This window comes from Microcaecilia unicolor, chromosome 4, assembly GCF_901765095.1.
Source record: "Microcaecilia unicolor chromosome 4, aMicUni1.1, whole genome shotgun sequence".
Classification (NCBI taxonomy): Eukaryota; Metazoa; Chordata; class Amphibia; order Gymnophiona; family Siphonopidae; genus Microcaecilia; species Microcaecilia unicolor.
The window spans coordinates 221,278,656-221,303,633 of NC_044034.1; the positions used below are offsets into that span (position 1 = coordinate 221,278,656).

Genomic DNA, 24,978 nt, shown 5'->3' on the forward strand with positions numbered 1-24,978 from the left:
ACCCTTGAGGCTTAAAAAAAAACCCCAGCAGAAATCATGGAAAATTACAAATATGTTAAGACCTGAAAAACATACCAAAATTTGCTCTGAATAATGAGGGCCCAATATTCAGTGTGGGTTCTGCAAGCAGGAGAGACTCCTACTTCTTTAAACCATGATAAGTGGCCTAAGTCAATTAAGCAACATGTCGACAGACGTTACCGCTGAATATCGGCTCTGACCACTGCTGTACTCTCTCTATGGTATGCCTGGACAATGTTTGCACCATTTAAGTGTGTCGTGGGATGAAAAACTTTGACAACCACTGCTTTAGGGGCCCTTTTACTAAGCTGCGCTACAAAGCGACCTGTGCTGTCCTCAGCAAAGGGCTTCCCCACATGCTGAATCCACTTTTAGGGGCCCTTTCACAAAGGCGCAAAGGGCCTATGTACGTGCAGTGTGGATCACATCGGCATGATCACCCGGCTAGCGCGCGCGCCAGGCGGTAATTCCGAGTTTGCCGTGCTGAAATCCTATGGTAGAAAATCCATGAATCCAGCAGTAATCGGCAGTTGGCACGTGCTGGACGGTTACTGCATGGGTAACATGTGAGCCCTTATCGCTAGGTCATAAATAGATGTGCTCTGGTTTTAATTTTGCCACACGTCCATTTCCTGCCCCCCCCCCCCAAAAGACTCTTTTCTCCAGACATTGTGGAGAAATGGTCCAGAATGCATCCAACACAAACACTACCACAGACCACTTTTTGGCGCACCTTTGTAAAAGAGCCCCTTAGTGTGGCAGTAAAATGGCCCCATTTCCCATAATAATGGCCACACAATAACTTCCCCATTAACACATGGTCATTAGTGTAGGAGCACTTACGATACCTAATTTCTAGGCAGTAAGGGCTCACACACTAACTACGCACTAATTGATTGGCGTGTGACGATGTAGCGCAGTACAAGCCCACTCTCCGCCTCCAACGCTAAAAAATAAAGGGGGCCCTTTTGCAAAGCAGCAATAAGCACTAGCGAGGCGCAGGACACGCTGAGGCTTCCCGCAGTAGTTCTGGGACCAGGGCACACCTACTTTTTATTGTGGGGGCGTGTTTGGAGGCGGAGAGTAGCGCAGGTAAATTGCCGCATGCTGAGCCCTTACCACATAGTAAAGAGGTGGCAGTAAGAGCTCATGTGCATTAATAGGGAAATCAGTGCACGGTAATTAGGGGGAAAATAGAAATAGTGGCTTCAGCGCATGAGAAACCCACGCACTAAAAATACCATGGGCACTTTTTAGTGCTGCTTATTAATGGGGAAAGGGTTCCAAAATCTATTTTTTTGCGCATGGGAAGCATGCGTCAATCCTGAAACTACCAGAGGACACCTGAGTGTGCCCTGCGGTAGTGGGTTTTGACTTGCAGTAAGCACGTTTAAGTGCTTAACGTAGCTTAGTAAAAGGGCCCCTTAGTAATTTGGCCTCCAAGTGAGAGGATGCCTGAGTTATATTTCTCTCTCCCAGCTATATTCCAGAAAGATTAATATTTTTACAAATGATCAATAGAAAATATTAGGGTCTTGATCAATAATTTTAAAGTGGTCTACTGATGATAAAATACATTTTAAAAAGAGACTATCAATCCTTATTTTTGGCTATTTGATATGTTTGGCAGCACTGCAACTCTTAGCTCATATCTGCCCAGTTTTTATGTAGACAAAGCTCATATCTGCCCAGTTACAGCACACAGAGCTCAAAATGTCAGCAATATCAAGAGTCAAATAAGAGACTTGCAGTAAATCTGGGACTCTGAAAGACTTCAGGAGGCACCTGAGCCATGGACTAATATCTGGAGCCTTGAAAGGTCAGAGCCTTGGGGCAACGCTGTGAGCCCCGCAGAGCCTAGGCGCCCCTTTTACTAAATGGTTGCCGCACAGCAGTCTGTAACTACTGCTGGCCCACCATGGCCACTGGCGGTAGTTCTCTCCCCCCCCCCCCCCCCCCCCCGCGTGTGGCATTTCCAGTGCTGCTGGAATTTTTCAAAAATTGTCACCGCAAGGGGTTTACCGCTGGGTTAGCGCAGGAGACCTTACCACCACCTTAATGGGTGGCAGTGAGTGCTTCCCCAAAAAATGGCTGCGTGGCAAGTGCAAACTTACTGCATGGCCATTTTTTTCCATCTTTTTACCCAATGATGTAAAGGGGGACTGTGCACGCGGCAAAATCTCATGCTGCAGATAGCGCACAGCAGGGCCCCTTTTACCACAGCTTAATAAAAGGGGCCCTAAGATAGTTAACCTATTCATGTTACAACTTATGAACTCAAGAAGAAAGCTCTCTTTGGCACAACACAACTACTACAGCAAGCATTAGCATTACATTTGAGAGACTGAGATACTACTCCACGTACATTGTCTTAGGAATGAGTTTCAATACTGTCATGGTATGTAACCCAATTAGACATACTGCCCCCACTAAGCTATGTGCCTTAAGAGTGTGGTTCACTATTGTTATGGTATGCACAAAACTAACTCATTTGTACACATTAACACCTTAGATCCTTGAAGACGCCAAGACTGCAAGCCGTAAGAGTTTCATGTGGTGCCTGCATTTCAAATTAAATAATGCACCATCATTTTCAGGAAACCAATCTTTCTTTTAGTTTAACCTGAATTGCTGATTTAATTATGATAATAGCATGTGTTTTAATATAATGCAGAAATATAATTGAAAGAGGCAAATCAGTTAATTAAATTGAAGTTACATAGAATAGATAGCTCAGTGGATAGCAATTAGCATTCCACCTACAAGGACAGCTTTCTGCACTGGGGATCTCATTGGAGAAAGAAACTCAGTTAAGTGTTTCTCAAGATACAGAGCTGATGACAGATGTAAAGGTTCCAGTCTGTACTAACAGGGTCTGATTCACAAAGATCTGATCCATCTTTAACAAGACAAACGTCTTATTTACCACATGTCCTGATGTAATCTGTGGGGGCTATTCATTAATTAAGGCTTTTCATATTTATCCCTTAGTGCAGATGCATGAATCAGCCGTAAAATGAACAAATTGTGCCAGAATACCATGCATTTCTCACATTTACAACAAAATACCGTCCATATTAAGCTGCAAAGCAGAAAAAAAATTAAGTTGTGCCTTTTATTATCCCTCACCCGAGAGATGTTAGGTTGAGGAACATTGGAGCTGAAGAAATAGTATTCACAGATCTAGACAAGGTATGGGGAGGCAAGTATTCTTCTTACAGTGATAGTCACTGACTGCCCAAGGTGGAGCAAAGGTGGCAAATCGTGGCGGAGACACATTCTTCTCTTAGGTACAGAAGCTCAGACTGATGAACTTGGTTTGTGTAGAAAGGACTGAAATTGTAGAATGGCTGTCCAGTGCAAGTCATATGGAAATGAGCAAAGAGAAGCAAAAGGAAAAGTAAAATGACTGTAAAGTTTCTATGGAAGGGATCCAAACTCATGGTTAATGAAGGAAGACTTGATAGGAAGCCACCACATTAGAGCATCACATGTGGACTGGGATCCGCGGTAACCGCGGGGATGGGGAAGGGGGCAGAGCCTGCGGGGACGGGGCAGGAACGGAGATAGATCCCACGGGGATGGGGACAGAGCCCATGAGGACGGGGACAAACTTTGTCCCCGTCTCACTTTCTACTTTGAAGCCGTTAGTTGATGCAGATGATAATATTTTTATTTTTTTGGAAAAACAAGCAAACATGCTGGCCACAGCTAGCAAACTTAGCATGGGGGATCCTGTACATCCTGCTACCAGCACATCTTCTCAGAAGACATCTTCTATTGCAGGAGGGACTGTGGAGGACAGGAGAGCTAGCAAATAAAGCGTCTTTTAAGCACTATCTTCTATGTTGGATTCATCTTTTGGTCAGCCTCTACTCGTTTGATTGGATGATTTGACGTAGAGGTTCTTCCTGTTCTTCTGTTCCTGGTACTCTAGCAATTACATTCCTTCATACAATAGGCTTCGTCTGTGTGCCCTCCAGACAGTAAATTCTAGGATCCCTGTTCTAGAACTGCCACCATAGCAGTCAAGGTGTGGTCACAAAGGGGTCCTTTTAATGAGCTGTGCCCATATATGGGTCTTTCCTGCATGCTAAGGCCATTGTTACCACAGCCATAAACTATATTGCACCTAGCGTTCCACGCTGAAATCTAAATGTATTCCACAAAAACTTGCGTAACTTCATTGGCTTAACAAGTCAATCAGCATTTTTAACAGCACTTAATAAGCAATAATCAGCACTAATTGGCAATAATTAGAATTTACGCGCATAACTCACTAAGGGCTCCTTTTAGAAAACGGTGATAAGCCCAACGCGGGCTTACTGCTCGCTAAAAAGGAAGTACCACTGGGCTACTGAAGCAGCCTGGTGGTACTTCCCACCCCTAACGCACCATCATATCCGGTGTTACAAAAATATATTTATTTTTGTAGCGTCGGTGTGTACCTGGCAGCAATCAGGCAGTGTTGTGCGCTGCCCAGTTACTGCTGGGTTAGTGCTGGAGCCCTTACTGCCACCTCAATGGTTGGCGGTAAGGGCCTCCCCTGAAATGGCCACGCAGTAACAGCTTCACTTGCCACATGGCCATTTCTTAAAAAAAAGAAAGATCTACCTTTTAGCAGCTGAGGTAAAAGGGGGCCTTGGTGCGAGTCAAAAACAATTGCTGACGCCAGTGCAGGCCCCCTTTTGACACAGCTTGGTAAAAGGGCCCTAAGTGTATTCTGTAATGAACTGTACCTAAATTCTAAAGTGTGCAGTTCAAAAGGGGCATAGCCATATGAAGGGAAGTGGGTGTTTCCTGGGTGTTCCCAAATGTATGCGCGTTGTTACAAAATATAGCCCAGTATGTGTTAATCTACGTACCAGAATTTATGCGTTTTCATTGGTGTAAATGGAGGCGCACAGTTTTAGGCGCTGGGATATCAACTAAGCATATTCTATATACTGTGCCTAAATCTTATAGAGTACGCTTAGGTGGAAATATTTTCTGCGCTGATTTTTTAATCACCTTATATAGAATCTGGCCCAAATGCCTTTTTCAGTTCTTTTCATTGATGGCCATGAGCTAATGTTGCCATTAGCATGTGGCTATTTTTCAGAAGTACCATGGCTCTTTGAGCAGGGACTGTCTTTCGTCTATGTTTGTGCAGCGCTGCGTATGCCTTGTAGCGCTATAGAAATGCTAAATAGTAGTAGTAGTAGTAGTAGTAGCACTTACTGCCACCTATTTTGTAGGTGATAAGGGCCTCTGCCTTATCCATGCGTTAACCAGTTAGTGCACGGTAATGTAGATTAGCATAGGAATGCTCACACCCTGTCCCTGACATGCCCGCTCAAAAAATAATTCCCCCCAAATATTTACCATGCAGTTAGCATGCGGCAATGCAAAAAGTAATGCGTGACACTTTAGTGCATCCTACATTAGGCCATCTTTTGCTTTGTTAAGCACATGCTAGTTCCTATCATAGCTTAGTAAAAGTTTGCATCTCCATTTTTTCTATATACTGAGCTGAGTATTTCATCGAATTGTCCACAAAGACTCCAAGATTTATTTGCTGAAGAGTAATCCGTACTTTGGAGTTCAGCACTCAGTTTATAGGTTAGGTCCTAAACCTCCCAGTGAGTTTTTTGAGGGTTTTTTTTTCATTTGATGACTACCTGATAATTTTGCAAGCACACTTGAAATTATACAGTCGTCATTTTGGCACTGTTGTCTGTTGATCTTTCTTTTATCCACAGTATCATACTCACACTCAGTAGCAGGCACTTGTTTTCTCTGATGGCCCCCACACAGCCCAGGAAGCCCACAATCATGACGATGGTGCCAGTGGCAATCAGCAGGTTGGCAGCAGACAAGGAAGGGAAGGAGGAAGACAGTGTGGCAAAGTTTCCTTGTGTCACTGCCAGCCAAATTCCAACACCCAGGATCCCACATCCTCCAAGCTGTAAAGAAAAGGAGAAAGAGAAGTTAAAAGATAGCTCGTTGTTGCTGTTAAAGCAGCACTGATGGTACTATAACATACTGTGGTCTCAAACAAGGAATGCTGCAGACAGGTATGCTGAAAAATCTTTTTATTAAAAAAGGAGTTTTTCTTTCTTTTCTTTTTTCTTTTACATTTCCCATTGCTTACACTTCCCACTTTTTACATGGCTTCATAAATGGGTAGGCAAAACTTTTCAGAACGGATCATTTCCCACTTTGCTGGGAAATATTATCTTAAAACCTATTCTTAAAAATCCAACTGGAAGCAAGACCTAGCTGTTAAAATGTAGGCCAGTTGCAAATATCCCTTTATTTATAAAAATTCAAGAAGCAATAGTGGCTAAACAGCTCTCTGATTATTTAGAAGAATTTGATCTTATTAATTTGACATCATCAGGTTTTAGATTGGGTTTCAGTACAGAAACTCTGTTAGGAATCTGATTATAGATGTTCAGAATCTTCTACCTAAAGGTCATCACGAGATTCCTGCTACAGTGTGATTTGTCCAGTGCTTTTGATTTAGTGGAACATGTATTACTTTTGGCAATACTAGATAAAATTGGAATACTAGGAAATGTTTTGAGCTTGTTTAGGGGCTTTCTGCAATATAGATCCTATAGTGTCAAATTCATAGATAAAGCATCCAGTTCTTGGTCATTAAATTGTGAAGTACCACATGAGTCTCCTCTTCAACCTTGTTTAACATTCTTTTGAGTACTTTGGTAAAAGCTTTATTAAAATTACCATTTAAATCATACACATATGCTGTTGATAATACAATTCTTATACCAATACACACTAATCTGGAGAAGTCTGTCATCTTGGTCCACAAATGTATCATCTGCTAAAACTAAATATGGGTAAGGCCAAAATTCTTTACTTTAGTAATTTTTAAAAGAAGATCTTATCTGGGAGAAAATGACACTAATGGATAAGTCTATTAAATTGGAGTCATTCTTGAAGGTCCTAGGTGTATTCCTAGGTCTTCTTTTATCTTTTGAACATCATGTAAATTTGTTAGTAAAAAAGATATTTTTGAAACTCCATTCATTGAGACGCATTAGAAAATGTTTTCATCAGGATCATTTCAGAGTAGTAACTCAAGCAATGATACTGTCACAATTAGATTACTGTAATGCTTTGCAGTGGCGTTCCTAGGGGGGCTGACACCCGGGGCGGATCGCCGATGCACCCCGCCCCCCGGGTGCAGCGCCCCCCCTGGAACAGCGCGACGCCCCCCCTCCCCGGCGAAAGAACCCCCGATCCCCCGGCAAAGGAACCCCCCCCAGGTGCATGCCGCTGGGGGGGGGGGGTGCCGCGCGCCTGCCGGCTCTTCATTTTCATGCTCCCTCTGCCCCGGAACAGGAAGTAACCTGTTCCGGGGCAAAGGGAGCATGAAAACGAAGAGCCGACAGGCGCGCGGCATCCCCCCAGCTGCATGCACCTGGGGCGGACCGCCCCCACCGCCCCCCCCCCTTGGTACGCCACTCATGCTTTGTACTCTGAAAACTTTGATCATGTATCTCCTCTTCTGGTAGATCTATATTGGCTACCAATAAGAACACATAACAAACTCAAATGTTATTTGTTCATAGAATTCTCTTTGGAACTGCTCAACCATACACGGATCAACTTATAAACCATCCCTCTAATCATAAGATCTGAAATCTTTGGAATCAATGCCTTCTGAATTATCCATCTGCTAAACAAATACTGGCTGATAATCAAAACTATTTAACCAGCCAGGAACAGAAGAATAGCTCTTGGCCAGTTAAATAGCATTTCAGCACCTAACCGTGGATATTCAGCAGAAGATAACCGGTTATCTCCACTGAATATTCACAGTTAGAAGCTAGCTGCTAACTGGCTATATCATGTGACATTCTGCGCCAAACGGCTAAGTTTAGTGTTAAAATAAGCTACATAAATAGCTCGCCTGTCTTTAACCGTTAACAACCTGGATTCTATATTACGCGACTTAAATTACGTATGCAAATCCAGTCATATTCTGGATTTGCGCATGCAACTTAATTAGTTAAGCCAATCAGTGCTAATTACCACTTAAGCAATTATTGACACTAATTGCCATTAATTAGAATTTACATGCAGAACTATCTAAGCATATTCTATAATGTGATGTGCGTAAACTCTAAGTTGCATAGCTGAAAACGTGGCAAATCCATGGGCATTTATATAATCTATGCATGTTGTTATAAATACACCAAGTCCATGCCTAATTTAGGTGTTCACATTTGCACCATGTTTTACTTGGTGTAATTGCCCGTGATTAAATTTAGTTGTGAGGACAGGCACTCGGTGTATTCTATATACCGCACTGAAATGTAGGCATATTTTGATTTGGTGCTCGTTTTTTAGGTGTGATATATAGAATCTACCCCTAAGCATTTAACTAGTTAAAGCTGAATGTCAGCTTAACCAGTTAAGTTGCCACGGTCAAAAATGAAACTGAATATTCAATGCAGTCGCTGGATACGAGCCAGCATTGAATATCTGGTCTGAACACCAGTGTTGGGGGGGGTCACCATGCAGCCAGATGCTGGCTGAATATCGGTGGGGAATTGGGGGGGGGGGGGGGGGGTCAAAGTATAACTGATTTTTTTTCATCTTCATTTTCCTATAAAGTTGTGGAATGTTTTATCTCTTTTCAACAGATCTGAAACAAGTTATATAATTTTTTTTAAATCATTTATTTATAATTTTTCATTTTACAAGGGTCACTTGCAAACAGTAATACAGAGATGACTGCACATTAATACAAGATAAGAAGAAAACAATCCCAACTAGATATATGGATTATATATAATCTTTCTTAGACCACAAAGTGAAGAAAAATAGGGAGAGTGAGATAAGACAAGGAGATCAATTAAACAGTAAACAGAAAAAAGAAAACATGGTATTAACCTGATTATCCTCAGATATTACTCATCTAATTCATTATTCCACATTGATCATCTGGTTGGCTTCTTCAAGACCAAATACTGTGTATAGTCAATTCATTTAATTGAGAACATACTTATTGTCCAGATTTTAATTAGAAATAATACATCTGATTACATTCTCTCTCTTTTAAAAACCAGAAATTATTTAACAATACTTATACTTAAGTCTCTAATTCAAATCCCACTGATTAAAGCAATCCCAGTTTTCACAGGCTTCACTCCTTTCGAAGTAATAATTAAGGAAATATTTCTGAGGAAAACTTTAGGAGTCATACCTGGAACTCTGGGAAAAACAATAATCTCGACATTAATCATTCACAATAACATCCACCTTATCATTCAAAGTTTCTGATCCATTATCATTTTCAGGATCATAACCACTTCTAGCTTGTGTAGAACTTCATTTATTATATCAATTTTTCACTCTCAAAGGGTTCAGTCAAATTGTCCATGTAACTCTCCAATAAGATTATATCTGAAACAAAGTTATTTACTACCGCCGTCAGGTCCCGAAGTGCCTTCCAGATGGCATTCAATGTGACCTCCACGGAAGCCAAAAACTCCAAGGTGATTTCTCTTGAGGTATTTAGGAGTGGTTCCGCCGATTCGGGTTCTGCTGTAAATGTCCTCCATTTCAGCATATGCCTCTAACTCACTCCTCCACTCCTTTGGACATGGTGGTTGAATAATTCGGAAGCGATGGAGTTGTTTTTCCAGGTCCAAGAGCGTCGACGCTCCTTCACCGGCGCTAATCAAAGGACTCGCCAACCATTTCATCTGTGGGCAGATAAGTGTGAGTTCCACCCAGATTCCACCTATGTGTACACCTACCTGTGAACAAAGTCACAGTGGAGACAGAATAGATGATGTCAAAAAACTTCTATTGGACTCAACCAAGTTCACAGCAAAAGATTTATTCTTTAAAAATGTGGACGCGACATGAGTCGTGTTTTGGCTGCTCAGGCCTGCCTCAGGAGTCCCTGTGTGTTATTGCTAAACTGATTTCTCCAAGACGTGAGGATCTTATAAGTACATAAGTACATAAGTAGTGCCATACTGGGAAAGACCAAAGGTCCATCTAGCCCAGCATCCTGTCACCGACAGTGGCCAATCCAGGTCAAGGGCACCTGGCACGCTCCCCAAACGTAAAAACATTCCAGACAAGTTATACCTAAAAATGCGGAATTTTTCCAAGTCCATTTAATAGCGGTCTATGGACTTGTCCTTTAGGAATCTATCTAACCCCTTTTTAAACTCCGTCAAGCTAACCGCCCGTACCACGTTCTCCGGCAACGAATTCCAGAGTCTAATTACACGTTGGGTGAAGAAAAATTTTCTCCGATTCGTTTTAAATTTACCACACTGTAGCTTCAACTCATGCCCTCTAGTCCTAGTATTTTTGGATAGCGTGAACAGTCGCTTCACATCCACCCGATCCATTCCACTCATTATTTTATACACTTCTATCATATCTCCCCTCAGCCGTCTCTTCTCCAAGCTGAAAAGCCCTAGCCTTCTCAGCCTCTCTTCATAGGAAAGTCGTCCCATCCCCACTATCATTTTCGTCGCCCTTCGCTGTACCTTTTCCAATTCTACTATATCTTTTTTGAGATACGGAGACCAGTACTGAACACAATACTCCAGGTGCGGTCGCACCATGGAGCGATACAACGGCATTATAACATCCGCACACCTGGACTCCATACCCTTCCTAATAACACCCAACATTCTATTCGCTTTCCTAGCCGCAGCAGCACACTGAGCAGAAGGTTTCAGCGTATCATCGACGACGACACCCAGATCCCTTTCTTGATCCGTAACTCCTAACGCGGAACCTTGCAAGACGTAGCTATAATTCGGGTTCCTCTTACCCACATGCATCACTTTGCACTTGTCAACATTGAACTTCATCTGCCACTTGCACGCCCATTCTCCCATTCTCGCAAGGTCCTCCTGTAATCGTTCACATTCCTCCTGCGACTTGACGACCCTGAATAATTTTGTGTCATCGGCGAATTTAATTACCTCACTAGGGGCAGAGTCAAAATGCAGGGCCGATAGCAAACTAAAACGAGCTATGGGAAGTGAACTTCCTGTCTCTGTGGTACGCTGTCACTACTGGACAAGCATCATCTCTAAGACACCTACCTGTAAAATACATGCTAAGGAAGATATGGACATATTTACAGAATAACGCAGTTTTGGCAATTGGCCTTTATCTGCTGTCATGTTTCTATGTTCCTATATACTCATATATGAGCACCTATGCATGCCATTATTCTACCAAACTATTTGTGTAATCTGCAAGAAACGTTTCACGTGTACTTTATAGAATTGCCCTGACATCTTGTAGAAGTCTGCACATCTTTGTACATTATTCATATTCTGCTCTCTAAAAACTACATTTCAAAATGCATTTCTCAAACTTTAATAAAGAACAACTAAACATATTTCTCTATATTTTCTTATGGAACTAAGTACCTTAGGGTCCCTTTTACCAAATGGAAGTAAAAGGGGCACTGCCGTAGCTTCAGCGCCTGGGTTTGCCATGCGCTGAGGCCCCCTTTTACCACCGCCGATAAAATACTTTTTTCTTTTAAGGAAGGAAATGGCCGTGTGGTAAATTACAATTGCAGCGTGGCCATATCCTGGGGGAGCCCTTACCACCTCCTATTTGGGAGATCGTAGAGGCTCTGGCAGTAAATGGGCAGCCCATAGCACTGCCTGATTACCGATGCTAGGGACAAATAGCAGCACACCAAGACAGTGTTACCCATACTGCCCTTCTGTAAAAGGGCCCCCTAGTGTTCAGTAGAAATTACTTTCTTTCTGATTCTATTATCTCCTGATTTTTTTTTTTTACATTTGTACCCCGCGCTTTACCACTCATGGCAGGCTCAATGCGGCTTACATGGGGCAATGGAGGGTTAAGTGACTTGCCCAGAGTCACAAGGAGCTGCCTGTGCCTGAAGTGGGAATCGAACTCAGTTCCTCAGTTCCCCAGGACCAAAGTCTACCACTCTAACCACTAGGCCACTCCTCCCTATAGATTCATGGTACAGCACGGGAAACCTTCTGCAGTCTAGCAATAGAGTCTTAGGCAGGCCTCTGGCGGCAGGCCTCTGGCAACAGGCCAAACACAGTCCACGCTGTTGGGGTTGCCACACCCCAAACACAGCCTATGGGTTCCTCCCCAGACTCCAGGTCTGGCTACCGCCAGATTGCAAAACAGACTTGCCAAGTCAACTCAAAAAGTAACAATGGCTTACCTCAGCCAGGTCACGATTATTGAATGGGCGCTTCAGCAGCACACAGTGAGGATTCATATCTTTCCTCCCTGGGCCTCCTTAGCTTCTGCCTGGCCCTGCATTTTGACTCTGCCCCTAGGTGGGACCTGCGCTTTTAAGGTGGCCCAGGCTACTTAAAGAGGGACTTTTCTTAAAGGATAGGGGAAATGTCCTATAAACCCTGTCATACTCTTATTTACCATCCCTTTTCTTATAATTCCTAGCATCCTGTTTGCTTGTTTGGCTGCCACCACGCACTGGGCAGAAGATTTCAGTGTATTTTGTACAATGACACCTAGATCTTTTTCTTGGGTGCTTACTATTAAGGTGGACCCTAGCATCAGGTAACTATGATTTGGATTAATCTTCCCAACGTGCATCACCTTGCATTTGTCCACATTAAATTTCATCTGTCATTTGGCTGCCCAGTCTTCCAGTTTCCTAAGGTCTTCCTGTAATTTTTCACAATTCGCATGTGTTTTGACAACTTTGAATAGTTTAGTGTCATCTGCAAATTTAATCACCTGACTTGTCATTCAGATTTCCATATCATATATATATATCTGTGTGTGTGTGTGTGTGTGTGTGTGTTAAGTAGCACCGGTCCTAGTACAGATCCATGCGGCACTCCACTATTCATCCTCCTCCATTGAGAAAAATGGCCATTTAACCCTACCCTCTGTTTTCTGTCCAATAATCAATTCCACACTTTGAACTGATCCAATATCCTAACTTACTTATCGCATCAAAGGATCTACTACTACTACTATTTAGCATTTCTATAGCGCTACAAGGTGTACGCAGCGCTGCACAAACATAGAAGAAAGACAGTCCCTGCTCAAAGAGCTTACAATCTAATAGACAAGAAATAAAGTAAGCAAATCAAATCAATTAATGTGTACACTTGTAATTCTGCTTTTGTAGCATATGGCACTGAATTTCCCTGTGTAGTGGCATATCTAGTCAAGGTGCATGTCTTGTGTACTGTCAGACAGTTTATCTGATTTCTCCTTCCTGCAATATCCCCCCCCCCCCCCACACACACACCTCCAAGCTGCATGCCTCTCCTCCGCATGCGCCTTCAAATCACATGGAGGGTGATTCATAGATGCGAAGAATATACATTTGGAAAGAGCTTCTTGTTGTACTTTCAAGCATTTCTCCTCTTGCTTTTCCATATCGCTCAGTATGCTATCTTCCCTCTCACTCTCCCCCCCCCCCCCAATCTAGCATCTGCCCTCTCGTTTGTCCCTCTGGGTCTAGCACCTCCCCTCTTCTTTTCCTACCCATGTCTAGCATCTCTCCTTTTGCCACCCCCCCAGTTTAGCACCTCTCTCTCTTTCACTCTCCCCTCAGTCTAAAATGTCTACACTTTCTCTCTCTCCTTCCCCCAGTCTAAAATCTCTCCGTATCCACTCCCTTCCCTCTACCCCTATGGTCCAGCATTTCCCTGTTCTTCCTCCACTCCCCTTAGTCCTCTACCCCAGTCTAGAATGTCCCCTTTCCCTCCTCCTTCCCTTGCAGGCCAAAATACCTACCTCTCCCTGTGAAGCCCAAGCCTTTCCTATCTTCTCCAGTGATCCAGCATCTCCCTATCCCTCTACCTCCTCCCCCAGTATTCCAGAAATCCTCTATACTCTTAGTAGCCCAGCATCTCCCTTCTCCCACCCCTCCCGCATTGCTGCCATAGTCTACAGTTTCCCTGCCTCTTTCTCTTCCCAAGCCTATACCATAATTAAGAATCTCCCCTTTTCCTTCCCCAGCCATTCCCCTACCTTGTCAAAGAGGTTGGTATGCACAACTCATTGTAGGAGGAGCTAAGATGGAAAGGAAGCACAAGACCTTTCAGTCTAGGTCATGGTAGAGTCCTGCTGAGTCCCTGCCCACTCTGACACAGACCTCCTGTTTTGGAATGAGGAAAACAAGGAGTAAAAAGCTTCACTGAATATCCAGAGAGTTTTGAAATTTTGTCTGAATAGCGTATCCTTACTCTAGTAAAATAGAAAGTAAGCACAGCATCACAATAAAACAGACCTGGGCAGACTGGAAGTATCAATTCGCATTACTGTTATTTGCAAATCTAAGTTGCCTTTGGCTGTAGGCAAATAATTGCAAATCTGTGCCACTCAATGAAGTCAGTGCTTTGAGACTGCATGCTGATATCTGGATGCTCTCCTGTCTCTCAGACACTGGCTCTTTTCTAATGTTTAAATCCAAAGGGGTGGGGGGGGGGATCCTTTATAGCTCCACAAGTCCCACACTCAATACAGCTTAAGCTAGGGAAATTGACTTGCACTTCATGAAACCACTCACAGACTTCTTGGCTGTAACTTCTTTTGGGTATTAAGGTAATCAACATTTTTCATTTTCAAATATAAAATATGTTCCAAATAGGTATTTTTTTGGTGCCTAACAACAGGTATCCCTTTATAGAATTACACTAAAAAGGACAATTTTATAACCTAGATGCTCACAATTATGTGTGTGTTCCATCATAAATATTTACCAGCCGTTACTCAGCGCTATTTAACCAGCCAGGAACGGCTCCTGACTGGTTAAATAGCAATTAACCAGCTATCTGTGAATATTCAGAGCATCACATCGCCGGCTAAGTTTGGCAGCCATATTAGGCCGCTAAAATAGCAGGTATATCTTTGGCCGCTTTAAACTTAACTGGCCAGTGCTGCATATCGGCTTGGCTGGTTATGTTTAAACTGGCCAAAAATAAACTGGATATTCAATGCCAGTCACCAGAAACGGACCAGCATTGAATATCCAGGCTCACCGCTGACCACGGCACTTACCCGGGCTGCCTCCCACAGTTGGAATATCGGCCCCTTAGAATACTAGCTTTATGCACTTACATGCGCATTAGTGTGCATAAATACCAGTATGGTGCCTAAGAGCTCTTCTGGTAACTTTGGAAGGCTAAGTGTTTTGAAAATATGCCCCATAGTGTGCATTTGAAAGTGGGGCGTATACAGGAGCACAGCATAGGAAGGACAAAGGCAGGGATCCCACTCACATGCGTAATTTGAAAATATGGTTATTGTGTGGGTCCCTACTGCACTTGGGTGTGTACTTACACCAGCTTTATGGCTGGCGTAAAATGCAATTGCCTAAATTTTAGGTGTGTTGATAGCCAGTTACACTGGTATTCTACAACGGAACTTGGGCTCCTAGGTTCCTACCTTCCAGGCACCTCATTGTATTGTACAGCTTATATTTCGCCTTTAACTATATATGGATGCAAGGTGGATTACATATAAAGAGCAGTCTCACATGAGAAGGAATATACAATAATCAATTAACACTTGCACTAGATACAATCGCATAATGTTAATAGGGGAGGAGTGGCCTAGTGGTTAGGGTGGTGGACTTTGGTCCTGAGGAACTGAGTTCGATTCCCGGCACAGGCAGCTCCTTGTGACTCTGGGCAAGTCACTTAACCCTCCATTGCCTGCCGCATTGAGCCTGCCATGAGTGGGAAAGCGCGGGGTACAAATGTAACAAAAAATTTAAAAAAACATCAAATATCTACACTGCTGGATTCAGCTATTTGGGCTCTAAATGGTGAAATTAAATACCAAATGACATAAGAAGTATTGCAAGTTATCTTCATTTCAGAAAAGCGTTGAAAATCTACCTTTTCAAGAAGTCTTATGGTTAATTGTATTGATATATAATTTCTATAACTTAATTGTAATGTGTCTAATTGTAAGCCACATTGAACCAAAACCTGTTTCTGGATAATTGTGGGATATAAGAATAAATAAATAAATACAACACTTATAAACTGTTAATTTCCCCAAGAAGAGTTCACTGTGGTGTACAAAAATAGAAATTAAAAAGTCAACGTCATACATTACATAACTATAATATAAAACCTTCCAAAACTAGATAGTATCTTAGAGTCGCTCAAATAAGAAAGTTTTAATCTTCTTCCAAAATGTAAAATAACACAATTCAATTCTTATAATTAGTGGAGAAACCCCCAAAACTAAAACAATTGACAATACTATGATATCGTATATTACGGAAAAAAGAAGGGCTCAATAACAGCAAGCTACTTAAACGATACAACAAACTAGGAAAAGTAATAGAAACTATTTTTTTCAATAACTTAGAGGGTTATTAAAGCTCAGCTTGAGTTATCTGCAGCAGGGCCCATTTTATTCCTATGGGCCCTGCTGCAGGTAACTGGAGCTAAGCTTTAGTAAAAGACCCCCTCAGAAGTATCACTGTGCAGAATTTGAAAAAACAATATTTTAAATTGAATACATCTGTAAATTGGAAAGCAATGAAGGTTTGAAATATAAGAGGATACACTACTGTATTTACCGAGTTTGAAAATTAATCTAGCTGAAGTATTCTGTATAAGTTGTAACTTCTTCAGTAGTTTGGAGGATAAACCAAGGTACAGTAATCAAGATAGTTCAAGAATAAGTGTTAATTCCCCACAATCTAAATCACTGAATCTACACCATCTTGCAAACAAATAAGTTTTGAGTGCCTTGCAAAAATGAATGTAAGATGATATTTTACAAATCTGAATAGGAATATCATTCCATATTTTAGCATTTAGATAACTAAATGAACGTGTCCAAATAGATCTATATTTAACATTTTTCATAGTGGAAAAATCAAGGTTTAATCCTTGGGAACTTTTCAAATAAGACCTATTAACAAAGATACTAAAAGGCGACACCATAAAGGGTTATTTTACAACAGATTGCCTATTTGTGAAGGCCACATAGGTGCCTATTTTAAGCATATTTTCTAAAGAGACATAGGTGCATAGGTTTACTAGGTGCAAACCAAGTACACTGCTGCTGGGGATATTTTTGCCTGCTAGACAGGGCCGCCAAGAGACTAAGCCGGGCCCAGGGCAAGGCCGCCCCCCCCCCCCCCCCCCCCCCCCCCACCGCTGCCGCCCCTGTCGCTCCCCCCGCCGCTGTCGCCCCCATCACTCCCCCTGCCGCTGCAGTCCGCAGTCTCACCTCCCTGCCTCCTCAGCGGCAGTCGCAGATCACCTCTCTACATTCCTGGCCTTACCTTCCCTCCCTGTGTCCCGCCCTCGTCTGATGTAACTTCTGGTTTCCGCGAGGGCGGGGCACAGGGAGGGAAGGCCCGAAGGGAGGCGATCTGTGACTGCTACTTCGAATGCAGGGGGCCCGGAGCTGAGGAGGCAGGCAGGTGAGACCAGGGACTGCAGCGCCGGCGCCTGGGCCCGGAGAATTTTGTCCCCACTGCCCCCCCTCTTGGTGGCCCTGCTGCTAGAGTGGGCAAACATATTTTATATAATACATGTGTACATTGTGACGCCACCCAGAGCACACATATATACAGGTCACATAAAATGCACCTAATTGTCACTGTATGTACTTTTATGCATTTAGGCCAGATTCTATATAGGTGCCTAAAAATTCTGCATGGTAAACAATTCTGCCTAAGCGTATTCTAAAAGTGGCACCAAGATTTAAGAACTGTATATAGAATACGCTTAGTTGATATCCCAGTGTCTAAAACTACATACCTCCATTTACACTAACAAAAACTTGGTGTAAATCCCTGTGCGTAGATTTACATGCATTGGGCCATATTCTATAAGTATGCATGTAAATTTGAGAATGCCCATGGAATGCACATTGTGAAGAGTACGGGGGCATGGGGTGGGAAACAGCTAAGCCTGGAGGAAGAAGATCTCCTTTAGGGTGTCCTAAACCCACACGAGAGGGCAGAGCCCGTAGATTCCGGTCCCCAAAGATCAAACAGGTCAGAGAAAGCAGATGGTCATCTTCCTCAGAGAGAACAGTGAGACCCAAGGACTACAATTCCCAGCACCCCTTGAAGGAGATACAGGGTACAGCCAGGAACAGTTATCCACACTACCAGTTCCAGAATGCGAATGCTAAGGGGGAGGAGGAGGATCTGAGGAAAATTAAGCAGGTGGATGAGGGGCAGCTGGAGGAGAGGATTGTAGAAGAGCCTATGGATTGGCAACCGGTGGAGAGTGGGGGTGGAGCGAGAGAAGAGAGCATGGAAGAGGAGCCTATGGACATTTCTGCTTTGGCTAAAGTTAAAGGTAGAGAGCTAAAAGGGCTGATGGCAGCTTGGTTTTCCAGCTATTGAAAGGAGGGAAAAGGTGGCTATGTCAGCAGTGAATTAATAAATGAAGGTTTCAACCTGGATCAAGTGGGAGGTAGTCAGGAGTTGGTGCTGACAGAGAAAGGGTGGGACCCTTACATTCCCTAGTCTGCTAGTGGAAAGGGAGTGAAGCAAGGGTTGAAGCTGAACAAGCCACAGTGTGTTTATTGTGACTGTGTTATAGGAGAATAAGGGAGAAACAGAGAACTGTTTAATTTCTGTTTAGAAACAAGCGTGCTCTTTTAACAGGACCAAGGCGAAGGAACCTAGGAAAAGGGGGGGGGGTAAAAGAGCACGGCTACTCCATTTCCCTTTTGGGGGGCAGAAGGGGAAGGAAGAGAAAGGCAGATTGGGCGAAGGGACTGTCTCAGTCTGGAAGTTTGATACAGTTTGGACTCTAGTGTGGACTCAGTGAAACGCGGAGAGACTCGCCCGCTGCGGAACTATTGTCACAGGCAGTGGGCAAAAACTAGGAGAGAGCAGCTGGGGAGGGCCCAGGGAGAGACTGATGCCTGGACAGCAGGACCAGGCGGCTGCTTAAGTTAGAGCTGGGTGTTTGAGGGGGGCTAAAGGCAAGGAAGGAAAGGAGGCATATTTAACCCCCAGGTCTTGCCTGGAGAGAAGACTGCAAGGCACAGGGGATTTGGGTGGGGGAGAATTACAGAGCATTGTGGATTACAGCTCTCCCTGTACCCTGTGGATTACAAACCCACACCGCAAGGAGCAGAGGATTTTGGGAAAATTGCAGACCATTGTGGAATACAACCCTGTACCCTGTGGATTACAACATTTCCCCACCCATAGCCAAGCTCCTTTTGAACTGCTTGCATTAGAATTTAGGCATTAGAACAGAATATGCTTAGCGAGTTTTGTGTGTAAATTCTAATTATTGCCAATTAGTGCTCATTATTGCTTGTTAAGTGCTGTTATAGACGCTGTTATAGAATATGCTTGGATTTTGGCACGGATCTCTAGGCGTGCTATATAGAATCCAGAAGCTAACCCCTAGTATAATTTTTTATAAAAGCTTTTTACATGTGTAAAATAGATTTTTATCAAGATGTACATGTATGCATATATAGTTTGTAAGCAAACTAATTTACTTGAACTGGGCATAGCATTCCCAATAGCTGTGATGGGCTGAGATGGGACTTGGAATATCATTTTTGATGAACTCTAGTAGCCCCAGCAGCTGAATGGTCGTCTGCATTGATTTTTTGTTTTCTCCTTCCTCTGGTGTGTTCTTCACCAGTCAGTCATCTAAGCAGGGAAACATGTGCACCTCTAGACTGCACTGAGAGATGCTGCAAGGACTGCTAAGCACTTTGTAAAAATGCTGCAATACTGGCAGTGGTGTTTCTCTACTCAGAATCTTAGGTACTTCCTGTAACTTGGATGTATCTGAATATGTGAATATGCATCCTTTAAGACCAGAGGGCATAGCTAATCCCCCATTTGAATCACGGAAATTACAGTGCCTAATGAAACCATCCTGAACTTTTGTCTGGCCATAGGCTTGTTCAGGGCCCTCAGGTCTAGCATAGGATGAAATTCCTTTGTCTTTTTTGTGATCAGGAAGTACTTGGAATATAATCCCTGGTCTTTTTCCCATGGTGGAAGCAGAGGTTCGACCGTATTGGCCTGTAAGCAGTTTCTGATGCTGAGAGCTTATGCTCTTAGTGGAAAATCTGGAGGGACCTTTTCCAATTGCAGAATATAACCCATCTGGACTATTTTTAGAACCCACGGGTCTGACGTTATAAGGGACCACCTTACATGAAAAACTTCAGCCTCTCTCCTACCAGTAGACCATCCAGGATTATTATGGGGGTTGATGTTAAATTCTCTTGAAGCTAATCAAAAGTTTGCCCCTAGTTTTGACTAGGGAGCTGGTTGTGACTTTTGGGCCCTCTGTTGTCATGAGTGAGAGCGAGGTCCGTGCATGACTTGAGAGGACCAAGTGGGGAAGGGGGGGGACCTATGTATAGATGTCACTATGGGGGCAAGGGGGGCAAATGCCCCCCCCCAATCTTTTTGTCACCCCCACATGCACCCCCAGTGAAAGCCGTGGCTGCCTGATTCAACCTCATTGCTGATAGGCTGTGACAACAAAGGCTCTAGTGGTCCTGCAGCTCCTTCCCTTTGTTCCTTAGTAGTGGCCGTGATTCCCACAGGCTGCCTGCGGCTGATCAGGAAACTTTTTCTCTGTTGCATCCTGCCCTCCTCTGACATCACTTCCTATTTTAGCTTGGGCAGAATATAGGAGAAAGAAGGCTTCAGGCCCGATGCAGGCAGCCTGTAGAAGTTGTTGCCATTGCTAAGGGAGAGAGGAAGGGAGCTTCAGGAATGCGGGAGCTTCCCCAGCCATCAGCATACAACCTCCCCCGTTCGATATGGGACCCTCCACAGTGACAGTGCCTGCTCTGAGCCGCAGGGTTTATGTAGAGATTCTGACCAATCCCGTACAGAATAGTATCATACAGAAGAACTTGATGCTATCAATTATAACGCTAATTTAAAAGTCGGGGGGGGGGGGGGGGGGGGGAATATGATGTGTGAAAATGTCACGTTGATTTGTTTCCCTCAATACCCAGCTTGCCCTCCTGGTGCCACCCCAAATATTTCTGTCTACAGATATCACTGGACCTGCCCTCCACTAAAAGATGAGGAGGCTGAGCTGGGAGTGGACTTGGAGAGTGACTTGATAGTATCAGAGTGCTTCTTAATGCGGTCAGCAGCCACTAAAAAAAAAACAACTGTCTCCACGGCATGGAACATCCGACAGCTTCTCTTCCACAGTTGGCCTGAGGTCTGAGGCTCACAGCCAAGTGAGTCTGAGATCCTGCTGCTCCTTGTGATCTTGGGCAAGTCATTTAACCCTCTATTGCCTCAGGTACAAACTTAGATTGTGAGCCCTCTTGGGACAGGAAACTACCTAGTACACCTGAATGAAACTCACCTTGAGCTAGTACTGAAAAAGGTGTGAGTAAAATCCAACTTAATAAATAAAGATCACAATCCCCACTGCGGAGGTCCTAGATGCTGTACTGAAAATACCATAGGTCTTCGTATTTATTTTACACATTCCCACACTTTGCTACTAGCTGAAGGAGCTCATCAACATTCTCCCAGGAAAGAATATCACCGAATTCTGCTACATTGCGCACAATGTTCCGCCAGTGCATGCTAATTAAGAGACGGAAAGATGCTATGCAGGGGGTGAGCACTGCATTTTTGAAACACTTTCTTCCCAAAAGATTCCAATGGCTTTGACTTGCTCCCGAGGGCACCGAGGAGTAAATTTCATACTCTTAGCCCTTTTGAAACCAGGTTTGGCCTCCATGAAATGGCGCAGAAGCTGTAGTTTTATATACTGTTCTCTCCCCGTCGCACAAAATCTAAAAATTCTTGGAGTTACCATCGACCGAAACCTCACACTCAATACTCACGTGAAGAACACAACAAAAAAGATGTTCCACTCCATGTGGAAACTCAAAGAGTAAAACCTTTCTTCCCGAGATATATCTTCGTACCCTGGTACAGTTAATGGTAATAAGTCATCTGGACTACTGTAATGCACTGTATGCTGGCTGCAAAGAACAGACTATCAAAAAACTCCAAACAGCCCAGAATACCGCCGCCAGACTCATATTTGGAAAAACTAAATATGAAAGTGCAAAACCCCCAAGAGAGAAACTTCACTGGCTCCCACTCAAGGAACGTGTTGCGTTCAAGATCTGCACGATTGTACACAAAATCAATCACGCAGACACCCCAATCTACATGCTAAACCTTGTGGACCTGCCTCCCAGAAACGCCATAAGATCATCCCGCAAATTTCTCAATCTGCACTTCCCCAGCTGTAAAGGACTAAAATACAAGCTGATACATGCCATCACCTTCTCTTACATAAGTACGCAGTTGTGGAATGCATTATTTATTTATTTGTTGCATTTGTATCCCACATTTTCCCACCTCTTTGCAGGCTCAATGTGGCTTACAATACATCATGAATAGTGGAAATACATGAGAAAGTATACATTTAGTAATAACATGGATTTTGGGTAAGATGGCAATGATTAAAACATGATAGTATTTTAACAAGCAAACATAGTAAGAAATATTTAAGAAATATATAAGAATTATATAAGAAAATATACATTTGGTAATATCAGAAGGATCTTGGGTAACATAGTAACAAAAACATGATAGTAGTTTGGCAAACAAATATTGTAGAGGCAGTTCTGGATATGTGTAAAGGAGTTCATATTTGTTGATCATTGTTGTATAATAACAACTTGAAAGCTATTGACGAAATAACTAACTTCCACAAATCTCTGAAGACACATCTCTTCCACAAGGCCTACAAAGAGAACCCATAGCCTTACAAAACTACCTCAACAACCCACACAGTTATTACAGTCCACCTTCTATCCTGCCTAACACCTTTGTGAAGATGATGCTATTGTGAAGATGAAGCTCCCACCTCAGGATAACAGGTCCCTCTTTCACTAAGGGTGAGCTGGTTCTCAGTATGCAGATTTTATGCAAATTAGTCTACTACCCCTTTCTACTCGGGGTGACCTGGTTCTCAAAAGGCAAACATAGTCAGGTCTCATCAACAGGATTTTTCTCATACAAATCTTTATTCCAGCCTCTGGGGCACACTTCTTTTAGCTTAAAACACTTTCACAAGTTTAAACAGTTCTTCCAGCTTAACCATTTCTTCTTGCACAGTTCAATACCCAACAGATTTCTTCCACCTGAGCCCTCCCACACAGGCATCCAGGCTCAGTACTAACTCAGTCCTGGACACACAGTCCTTCCTTGTAGCACACAGTTCTTATACTTGATACTCTAGGGCCTTCTTACCCCCAGCCGTATTAACTCAGTCCTTCTTTGTAACACACAGTTCACCACCAGGCCATAGGGCTCAGCCAGTACTTTCCATGGAGATCTTCCTGCTTCAGCTACCAGCTCTCTTCTGCAGCGGCTAGCTCTCCTCTCTCCCTCACAACTTAGGTGGGGTATTAAGTGGTTAATGGTCAAACAGGACCCAGCCCATAACCTGCTGCACCTGTTTCCTCCTCCAGGACTCTCCTCGGTCCTAGCGACCTCCTGCTATACATCCCCTTACTGACTCACCCAGCCCTTCTCCCTGGACATTTTAGGGGAACAGCGCCCTCTAGGGGCCTAACCAGGGTAGGACAGCCTCTTCCTTCTCACACCTTCCTTCTCTCTTCCCTTACCTAATCTTTGAACATTACTAATTGTATCTAATATCATGGAATGATTATGTCATAACCAAACTCTGTAAGCCACATTGAGCCTGCAAATAGGTGGGAAAATGTGGGATACAAATGCAATAAATATCCCAGAGCCTTCTGAATTCTATATATAGAGTTAACATTCTTATTAACCTTCCATAAAGAAAGGAGGCTCCCCCACATCATCTGTACTAGCTTCAGGATTCTGTGCATGGGCACTGTCACAGCCACCTTCTGGGGAAGGATGTCCAATGTCTCAACCCTGGGCCCAGTCTTCAAATCAAATTAGACAGAGAGCCATCTTCCTAACAAAATCAAAGAATGAGAGCTCCTTGAGCGGAGATTTTTGCCTCTGTGAGGAGGTATCTAAGTGAAGACCTCTGAGAATACCTCTAATGCTTCTTCAGATACCCAGGTGTGCTCAGAATCTGACTCATAGAAGTGCTCCCTAGATACGTCTGAGTCTACCTCGAACAACCAACCTCGTGGTTGGACCTGGGACTGGGTGTTGAGGCACCAGGGATGTCTAGGGCATCAGGGAAGCTCCCTTCCCTGAAGGACTGGAGATTAACACCGGCACAGTGTGTCCCAACTCCAATGCCCTTTGAGGCTTCATCATCAAAGCACCACCTGCAGGCAGTAACTAAAGCACTTCCACTCTTTGATGCCATAGCCTCTTGCCAAGCAAAGAAGCATTGCATATCCTTCTGGAACTTGCCCATGAATTGCTCCTCGATGGCCACCATTGACAAAGACGTGATCTCAGTTGGTGCAGTCATGTCCCTTCAGAGACACCCAGCATGCATCAGGGGCTGGATCTCAGCTCCTCAGACACTGGCATACCCTGTCCAGTATTAGGGAGGATGAGCTACCCTCATGTCAGGGGTGCTTTCAGGGCACTGGTGACCTCAATGCGTCAATGATCTCAGCTCCGTGCTATGAGGGGGAATGATGTTGATGCTTTTTGGCCTCGGTCTGACACTTCACAATGGCCTTCCTTGGTGTCAATGAGAATGAAGATGAATCCTTCCTGGACCTCAAGATGGGATTGGTGCCCCACCCCCACAGTCTCTGTTAATGATCAGTGCTGAGGAAGGTTGAGACCCCCTTAATGTCAATGAATTCCCAGTGTCCAATACAGCTTTCAGAGCCAAGGAGACCAATGCTGATGGACTGGACTTCTCTGTGCCAAAAATTATTTTGCACTGCTTCTCTCATATTCTGATGCCACTTCTTGACATCTGCAAACAGAGTTTACAAGAAGAAGAAACATGACTGGGCTCCAGGCATTGCAGGCACCAGGTATGTGTG

General features: G+C 43.6%; 1 protein-coding gene across 3 annotated transcripts in view; it reads right to left on the reverse strand.

Moving 5' to 3' along the window:
* Positions 1 to 24,978, reverse strand: part of TSPAN4 (tetraspanin 4) — a 1,044,908-nt gene that overhangs the window by 227,421 nt on the left and 792,509 nt on the right. For all 3 annotated transcript variants that reach the window (XM_030201255.1, XM_030201256.1, XM_030201253.1), the window contains one exon: positions 5,775 to 5,966. In XM_030201255.1, coding sequence (XP_030057115.1) covers positions 5,775 to 5,966 — 192 coding nt within the window. The remainder of the gene's footprint in view (positions 1 to 5,774; positions 5,967 to 24,978) is intronic.